This window comes from Hordeum vulgare, chromosome 1H (genome assembly GCF_904849725.1).
Source record: "Hordeum vulgare subsp. vulgare chromosome 1H, MorexV3_pseudomolecules_assembly, whole genome shotgun sequence".
Taxonomy (NCBI): Eukaryota; Viridiplantae; Streptophyta; class Magnoliopsida; order Poales; family Poaceae; genus Hordeum; species Hordeum vulgare.
The window spans coordinates 26,372,946-26,382,939 of NC_058518.1; the positions used below are offsets into that span (position 1 = coordinate 26,372,946).

The window sequence follows — 9,994 nt, forward strand, 5'->3', positions numbered from 1 at the left end:
AAAACCCAAAAATAAACAAAATCTGAAACTCTTTAGTCCCGGTCCGTGTAACGAACCGGGACTAAAGGGCCTGCCCCTGGGGCGCTACGAGGCGCCCACGTGGAGCACCTTTAGTCCCGGCTTGGAACAGGGACGGGACTAAAGGTTAGGCCTTTAGCCCCGCCCCTTTAGTCCCGGTTGGTGAACCGGGACTAAAGCCCCTTACGGGCCGGGGCTAAAGGCCCCGTCCCCACTAGTGAAACCATGTCATGACCTTGTACCGTGACCAGCGATGGCAGCAGCTGTGGCCTTCATTGACCTTTTTGAAGGCATCATTGCTTGTTCTCTGGCCCCTCCTGTACGGACCTGGCCATTTCGGCCTCTCCGGGGGAAACTTTAATCTGTCATCGGACGATGGCAGCGTCTTGGTGTCGTATTCCCTCATGGGGGCTTCGTCTTGGGAGCTTCGCGTCGATGAGCGGGACCAGTCGATGGCGGGTGTGGCGTCCAGACTTCTATGGCAGCGATGATGGTGGGAGCGATGTTGGCGACGCGGCAATGGTTGCGGTAGTCGGCTCCTCTCCGGCATGTCCACGGTTTTTCCTCGGTTTGTTTGTTGCTATGGAGTCGAAGCTGCGGCGGCGGGGCCCTGCTGTATACGATGACTGGCTGCAGGTAGCCCGTTCAGCGATCTCCCCTGGAGCCAGTCATGCCTGGTTTTGTCCTATAGAGTTCCCCGTCAGAGTCAGAGCTGTGTTGTTTGGTCGTAGCTCGGCGTGCCATCGATAAGGAGGGGATTTGCCTTGAGTGTTTCAATCTAGGGGAGTGGGCTTGGCCCTTGTTTTACCGGTTTTTGTCCTGTTTTCCGTAATTAATTGGACAATTCTCTTCTCCTTATTTAATGGATGAGGCAATCTTCGCCTCCGTTTTAAACAAAGAGTTGTTGGATCGTCATCCAAACCGGTTGCACAAATACCAAGCTACCATCTTCCATTGGATAGACCCATTAACAAAAGCTTCATGTTTTTCGCAGGAGTGAGTAGCGATCATGTACGGATGCAAGTAGTGGCTGTGTAAATTACCTGGAAAAATTTAATCCATGTTTGTTTGTTAAAAACCGTATTATTCTTGCAGTTCCATATAGCCCAAAATAGCACACATACTCTTATCTAAATATGTGTTGCAATAGTTGAGTCAACCCCATTTAGCGATGCCCCATTTAGCGATGCCCAAATAACGTCTGAATACTATTTGGAGGAGCGATGTTAAAAGCTATATGAGCTGAGCGCCATAATAATGTAGCCATCTCGAGAAAGAGGGGTTTGATTGTTTCATTATGATCACAAAAACAACATCGTTGACTGCCCGCCCACCCATACTTTGCTAAATTACCCTTAGTCAAAATCATCTCTTTGTGAACAAAGCACATAAATTTTTTGAATATTAAGGGCACTTTGATTTTCTAAATATACGATCGATCTTGAAATTGGACGATTAAATCAATATACATAGATTTCACTGAGAACTGCTCGTTCATCGAGAGCTTGCAGTGAATGGAGTCTGCCTCATCCGATAAATGGATGCCCATCAACCTCCTCACGAGAAGAAGCCATTCATTCCATCAGTCTCCTACTATCGACCTAAGGAACTACATATTTAGAGGTATCAACTGTAATACTCTGGCAACATATGTGTCTTTATGTTGCACAATATTATACAAAGAAAGGATATTGTATAGCCAGCGGTATCTCCCCTAGCCACGTATCGTTCCAGAATCTAGTGGACTGACCGTTCCCAATGGTGAATTTTGTTCTATGAAAGAAAGTTGCTTTCACTTTCATCAGCCCCTTCCAAAAAGGTGAATCATGTGGCCTAACGGTAACCTGAGCCAATGTTTTAGAATATAGGTATTTGTTCCTTAGTAACTGCATCCACATACATTCAGTCTCAATTGAAAGCCTAAATAACCACTTGCTCGGTAGACATATTTTTTTATCTCTAAATTCGCAATACCTAGCCCCCTTGTCTTTGAGACGACAAATAATATCCCATCTAGTAAACCTGTATTTTCTCTTATTTTCATCGTTTTGCCAAAAGAATCATGATCGATAGAAATCTAATATTTTCTGTACCTCACCGATATTTCAAAGAAAGATAGCAAGAACATTGGCATACTCGTGATTGCTGAGTTTATCAGTACTAGCCCGCCTCCATATGACATAAGCTTACTCTTCTAGTAGATTTTTTTAAATCGACCCTCAATACACTTCCATCCTTTGTTAGACAGTTTATGATGGTGAATTGGTATACCTAAACAACTAAACGCTAAGCTATCCAATTCACATCCAAACAATTGTTGGTAAGCATCTCGTTCTTCTTTGGCTCCCCCAAAACAGAACAGTTCGCTCTTATTAAAATTGGTATTTAATCCCGACAATTGTACAAATAAGCATAATACAAGCTTCATATTTCTAGCCTTGGCCATGTCATGCTCCATGACAATAATTGTATCATCCACATATTGTAGGATAAACACTCCACCATCCACAAGATGCGGAACTAGACCTCCGACTTGCACTTTCTCTTTAGTTCTACCTACTAGTGTGGCCAATATGTTGAACAAAGTTGCTGATGTTGGGTTTCCCTTCCCGAGACCTCTTTGCGTCTAAAAGTAGTGACCTATATCATCATTCACTTTGATTCCGATGCTGCCTTTTTGTACAAAAGAATCGACTTGCTTCCTCCATGAATCATCGAATCCCTCCATAAGTAAGGCTTGTCGGAGGAACAACCATTTAACTTTATCATATACTTTTTTGAAATCCACCTTAAAAACTACTCCATCTAGTTTCTTTGAGTGAATTGTGTAAAGAGTTTCATTGAGGACCATTACTCCCTCGAGTATATGTCTGTCTAACATGAAAGCTGTCTGAGTCGGTTGTACCATAATATGTGCAATCCTCGTTAGTAGGTTTGTGGCAACTTTTGTAAAAATCTTGAAGATGATATTAAGCAGACATATCGGTCTGAACTGCTCAATGTGTACCGCCTCCGCTTTTTTGGCAACAATGTAATTGTCCCAAAGTTTAGGTGAAAGAGCTGAAGTTGCCCATTAAACTAATCATGAAACATGGGTAAGAGGTCACCCTTAATAATATGCGAGCATTTCTTGTAAACTCTACTAGGAATCCATCTGGACCTGATGATCTATTATTCTTCATTTGTGATATAGCTTCGAACACCTCTTTCTTAGTAAAAGGTGCAGATAACACCTCATTATCGTCTGTCGAGAGTCGAGATATGGCATCTACCCTTTGCTCATCTAGAGACACAAAATTGTGCTCGGGACCTCCAAAAAGTTATTTATAATAATTAGAGATGTGCAATTTAGGTTCTTATGGCCTACAATTGTACCCTCATCCTGTTCAAGTTGGTATATTTTCTTCTTTCTTTGTTTTCCATTTGCGATCAAGTGGAAAAAATGTGTATTTTCAGCTCCTTGGACGACCTGCCTAACTTTCGCTCTGAGCATCCATCTCATCTCTTCTTCCCTGAGAAGCGCACATAGTTTACCCCCGGCTTCTCTCTTAAATGCACATTCTATCGCATCTAGTAGGCTGGATTCAGCCTTGACCTCCAACTCATTGATAAGATTGAGAATCCTCTCCTTTTTCATCTTATATATTCTACTTTCATTTTTGTCCCATCCCCTCAAGAACTGCCCCAAATGCCTAATTTTATTTTGGCAACGCTCGACATTAGATTGTCCTCGTGTGTCCTTGGCCCACTCCCAGGCTATTAGATCAATAAAGCCTTCTCTCTCAAACCATGCTAGTTCGAAAGAGAAAACCTTTTTGTTTCCCAATGGGTTGCCTCCCCATAATCAACAAGCAAAGGAGTGTGGTCTGAAATGCCTTTATTCAAAGCTCGAACCGTTACTAAGGGAAATTTATTTTCCCATTCAATACTCGAACCAACTTTTCGAATGTTGGAGCCTGGAATGTGTTCACCCAAGTGAATTACCTGCCCGTTAGGTCTATCTCCCTCAGGTTCAGGCTCTCAATAATTGTGTTAAACATGAATGACCACCTTACATCAAAGTTGTCATTGTTCTTTTCGCCTCTTCTTTCTGATGATGTTAAAATCACCTCCAACCAAGATGGGAAGCGTTTCATCACCACATACCCGCAGCATATCGGCTAGAAAGTACGGCTTTAATTCCGATTGAGCAGCTTCATACACGAAAACAAGTGCCCACGGTACCCATCCATTTTGTAGCAGAACCTAAATTTGACGGCGAAGTTTCCGAACACCAATTCTGAACTTTGACCGTCTCGCAATTAATCCCTAGTAGAATCCCACCAGATCTACCTTTTGGGGGTAAACAATGCCAATCAAACTCAACACCAGCGAAAATCGTGTTGAGAAATTGCCATCCTCACGACAACATAAATTGCCATAAAAAACGTTCGACTGGACATATTCTCCAAGCATACAACAGCACAGTAGGGTTTTCGTTCTTTATTAGCTTACATCTTTGCAGAGACCAATGATCAGTCTCCCTGTTTTTCTTGTTAATCAGCACTTCAGCAGTTAGTGTGACCATAAAGAGTACTGGAGAGCTGAATTGTCCGTGTGCATGCACGTGAAGTCTGGTCACCACTAGATCTCTTTGCCTTTCCCGCACGTTGTACCCAATCCACATAATATTGTTCCTTTTCTTCTGTAATCTCAATTAACATAACCATACAATAGAACGATATCTTAAAGAAACACAAAAAATAAATGTTTAGTTAAGGAACAAATGAACCAAACCACCAGATGTATGTGGATCTAAAATTGAGCTTGGATATGGTCTACAATGTTCTTGTCCACCTGGAAGGCTTTTGCCAGGATATGATCTGAGATAGATTGCTTGGATCCAAACACCGCATTGGCTATGGTGATCACTCCAGGGTTCTTGCTGCTCAGCGCCGCAATGGCTATCGCTTTGTTGTTTCCGATGTTGAACTGAAAGTGAATCAGCCCTTGCGGAAACACAAACACATCCCCTTTGTTCAAAACTTTTGAGAACAACTTGTTCTCAGGGTTCGAAGTCACGAAACCAACATAGAGTGAGCCTTCCAATACTGTCAGGATCTCAGTTGCACGAGGGTGAAGGTGCGGTGGGTTTTGACCATAGGGTGCATAATCAACACGAGCCAATGACACACCCAAAGTGTTAAGCCCAGCAATCTGCGCCACGTTAACTGCCGTCACAACAGAGCCTTGCTTGTTGTTTGTGTTGCCGGCCATGTGGAGGCCAGAGAAGTAGAAGTCCTCTACCACTGCAGTCTTTGGGTCTTTGCATGCGAATCCATTGACAAAAACTGCACATATACATGTACAGATTTCAAACAGTTAACAATTAACTATGCATTGGCACTAATAAGTAACTAGGAACATTTCACTGCATGTATGCGTGTTTAGTTATACATACCTTGAGATGTCTTGTCTGCTACGCAGAAATCCTGGAGCTGGCCTGGGTCAGAGGCAAGGGCATGAGAAGCTGACAGAGCCAAAAAGGCAAGGAGGAAGAACTTTGAAGCCATTTGTAATTGATTTGTACGCGAACGTGGATTTTCGCTAAATCAAGTGTGTTTGATCAGGTAGAGAAGAAGTGATTGTGCTCGTGCTGCACAGTGATGCGTCGAAGGGTTGGAGGAGACCGTTATATATATATAGAGACATGAAGGAAGATCTTTGATATGAAGGAAATGGTCTTCACTAGCTTTCTAATTACCAAGTCTAAAGCGTGTGCCTGGCCGGCCTTCCTGTGACTGTACATCCCACTCTCTCTTTTAATTTATCTGCATGGATTGAAGAAGTCACATTCCTACTTGTACTAGCTCTCTTGTCTTGTATCTTGGCTGTTGGCTCCACACTTGAACCAGATGGACTTGGCAATCCTGTCATTAACCTAGCTTAAACACATTATTAAAGGGCTCCACGCCTTTCTTAACTTGTAAACACACCTGTAAGATTAACAAAACAGTAATGGAAAATGCTTCCGGACAGGAGCACGACAGCACGGGGGCGTTCCAGCGAAAAGCTTTCTATCTTGTATGCACCACTCTTCTGCATCTTCGTCCAAATTTCTTTCCCTCTTTGTTCAACTGATCGAAGCAACAAAGCTTCAGAATTGTTTGATTTTTTTGCTATTTCTCTATTTTACTGGATACGGTGTGTCACAACTTTTAACAGTAGAAAGATACATGGAAAACTTATCTTTTAAACTTGAAGATGGATCCTCGTCGGTCAAAGTGAAGTTCAGCGACGTACGTCCTCCACTTGAACCACATGGTTTCCTATTGCTTCCTGTGCGGGGCATCAACGGTCTGCGGCTCTGCCGGCGTCACTTGAGCGCTGAGGCGGCAATAGTAGAAAACAGGACTGTAGTTCGGTTGGTAAGTGCCTTTAGTCCTTGATCATCAATCGGGACTAATAACTTGGGACTAAAGTACCCCTTTCCCTTAGTCCCGGTTAATTCTTTTTCCTTTCAAACATATTTTACGTCATCATATGTTGTACATGTCATGCATATATCATAAAAAATTTCGTAGGAACAATCATATATCATAGAATTTCTCGTACGATCATATATATGCATACACACACATAGAAACTCTATTCATCATTCAGGATACATAATAAATTATTCCTCACCCGAGGTAATTTTACGACCATTTCATAAATAAATTATATTTGAAATGCAAATAAATACATTTATATTGATTAACTACAAAAAAATTCACACAAGAAAACAAAAGTATAGGTCATAAGACCAGAAAAATCGTATTTTATGTATAATTTACACTATATATTTATGTTTGTAATTTTACGTGACATAAAATATTTTTTATGGTGACTATGTATTTTTTGACGGTCTCTTTTTACGTTTGACATAAAATTAAAATTTAAGAGACGTAAAATTACGGTGTATTGATGTGAAAATAGAGGGGGATGAAAATAACTATTCCTCACCCAGGGTGACGAATAGCGCGACCCTACACACACACACATATATATAAACAATTTTCTATATACAATTTTCTCTACAACTTGCATATCATTACATGCAGGCATTAGGTGTAGTGGTATTCTCCGTTAGGAGTTATGACCTCCTCAAGCAAAAATCCCGCCATTTCCTCTTGAAGTGCTTGTATGCGGTCCTTTGCTGGGTGATGTTCCCGTATCTCCGATATCTTTAAAGAAGGAGACCAATATGAATATATTAGTTGTGTGTGTATATATTAGACCATGATAAAAAAAATGTGAATAGTGTTTACGTACCCAACGATGTGTGCTATCTTTGCGTCGTTTGTTCTAAAAGCGAATGATGTTGCAAACATAATATGCACATAGATTAGTCCCCTCTGGCTGCTGCATGCACCACTTTACGATAATAGATTTCAGTCAGATAATAATCAAGCATGATAATGATATTGAAACTAAAACTAAAGATATGTGCGGACGTAGCTAATACTACTTAATTACGTTGGGTCGTGTCCATCTCAGCTCCTTTTTCCATTCACCGGGAATGTGCTGGATGAACCGTGTCCAAACCCTGTCCGACAAAGAAAAAGGATAAAGGAGTCATTGATTACTCGATATCAGGAAATGAACTAAAGATGCCGACATAGTGCGATAATGATTGAGATTACCTGTCGAGCATCAACTTCAGGTCCATGTACTCCGTCGTGTCCTTTTTTAGTGAGTCCAGTAGTTCAACTTTCCCTTGTTAACACGGATGATTAGCAGGATCGAGTGAAACCTGAGTTGTATAGGTGGCCATGCATAACTCATCAAGTACTACGCACACTTAACATCAAGTAAGCAAAATAGAATTTATAATATAAGACAGTAACACTCACGTGAAGTTGTAAGGAGATAGTATTTCTGGTTGGGTATTTAGTTCCTTCCAAAACGTATACAAGTTATCCTGTGTTTCATCTTTGAAATCTCTTACCATCTTATCATTAATGATATTTAGGTCAACGAAGCCAATGCCAAAGACTCCATCTCTTTTATTTTCAAACATCTTCATTCTGCATAACACCAGACAAAAGAATATAGTGAGGATAATTACATGCAATGAACAAGCTGATGAGCTAGAGACTTAAATTACAGAAAAAATCGCTTATAGACAATAGCAAGTGACGAGAGATTTGTCGAGTGCGTACTGATTGAACAACTAAAACAATTATGGATTTTCAATCCACAAATCTTTTTCAGTGACGAAATGCTCTCGCTTGAATTTCACCATGAGGCTTTGTTGCCCGACCTTTATTTCGCTCATGTTCCAGGTATGTAATTCGTACATTTGCATTGATAGACGCGGGACCTCCTGAGGCCTGACCAAAGGTTGTCCGGGGACATACTTCCATGCTAGTTTATCCTCTTCCACCCTGGACATTTCCTCGTTGCCTAGGAGTTGTTCAATAGTGACACCAGCCTCTCTAGCCATCTCTTTAATAGCAGCAGCGTCGATTCCCTCGGTACTCACCTTGAGCAGCGGGATCGATTGCACTGCCTGTTCTCCCAACTAGGGAACAGTTTTCCCACTTTTCTTAGCACTGCTCGAGTCCTTCTTTTGCTTTTCATGATATGACTTGATAATAGAGCATTCATAGTCTGATCGCTTTCTCAGCGGAGGCGGGTTAGCAAGATTCTTCAAAACGCGTTGTACGGTTTCCAAAGGTACTATCTCCTTTGGCGGTGGGGGCGGTTTCGGTCCAAAATGGGCCTGCAGTTCCTAATCCGTTTGAGCCTTGAGTTCCTCCTCGGACATCTCGTAAGCTAACTTCTTTTAAGCAGAAGGGGGGGGGGTTTCTTGCTTGGTACTCTCTACAGAAGAAAGTGATGAAGGTGAAGACGGTCACATGCGAGATTGGGATCTTGGGGTATAAAACTTTTTCAGATAAGCCCGAAAACTCACTACACAAGAAAGTGATGACGGTGAAGCCGGTCACATCCGAGATTGGGATCCTGGGGTATAAAACTTTTTCTTCGCGTGTGTCCCTTTACGTCGTAATCATGGACAATCTTCAACATTTAACAGGATGCTTGGGTCAGTCTTCGTGAAACTTTTAATAATCTTGTGACATGTCTCTCTTGTCCTCCACTCACATGATGTTTCTTTTTCCTGAAAGAACTATGTGGTGCTTTGGCTCATGGTATGATGTATTCTCTTCCTTATCTTTTCTTTTTCTCAGCTTGGTAGACATGTCGTTAACATAGAAAACATGTGCCACATCATTGGCTAGGGCGAATGGTTCATCTTTGTCTCCAAGATTGTTGAGATCAACTGTTATCATTCTAACGGGGGTCTTCCTTTACCCCGCCTCCTTTCAGATTGGCCCATTTGCACCGAAACAAAGGGACCTTCAAATTTTTCCCATAGTCAAGTTCCCATATCTCCTCTGTGTAACCATAATATGTGTCCTTTGTCCTATTGGTGTTTGCTGCGTCAAAGTGGACACGAGTATTTTGGTTGATGCCCTTTTTATCTTGGGTGATCGTATAAAATTTATTCCCATTTATCTCGTGCCCTTTGAAAGTCAATATAGTCGAATATGGTGACTTGGCTAGCAAGTACATGTCATCTCCAACTTTGTCGTCATGCATGAGTCGTGTTTGCAACCAACCGCCGAATGACGCCATGTGTGTACGTTTGATCCAGGGCTCAGACTGCTATGGGTTCTTGGAGCATACAATATCCATGTGTTCCTCGATATACAGAGCCACCAAGGTGGAATTTTGTAGAACTCTGCATTGTGCTTGCGCCCAAGAATGTTCGTCCCTGCATATTACTGAATCCTTTCCTAGCGTGCCTTTTCCACCCATTCTACCCTCATGCCACGATTCCGAACACTAATCGGCTTAAGATTAGGAATAAAGTCAACACACTCAATGACCTCCTACTTTTCATGGCCCTTAGACATGCTTCCTTCTGGCCTAGCACGATTAAGAACAT

The 9,994-nt window shown here is 41.9% G+C and overlaps 1 protein-coding gene across 1 annotated transcript; it reads right to left on the reverse strand.

The window, feature by feature from the left end:
• Nucleotides 1-4,812: 4,812 nt before the first annotated feature.
• LOC123405572 (putative germin-like protein 2-1) lies at nt 4,813-5,570 on the reverse strand. Its single transcript, XM_045099216.1, has 2 exons — nt 5,459-5,570; nt 4,813-5,348 (listed from the first exon to the last, which is right to left on the reverse strand). Exons 1-2 carry the CDS (start codon nt 5,568-5,570, stop codon nt 4,813-4,815), a joined length of 648 nt encoding a protein of 215 aa, XP_044955151.1.
• Nucleotides 5,571-9,994: the final 4,424 nt, after the last annotated feature.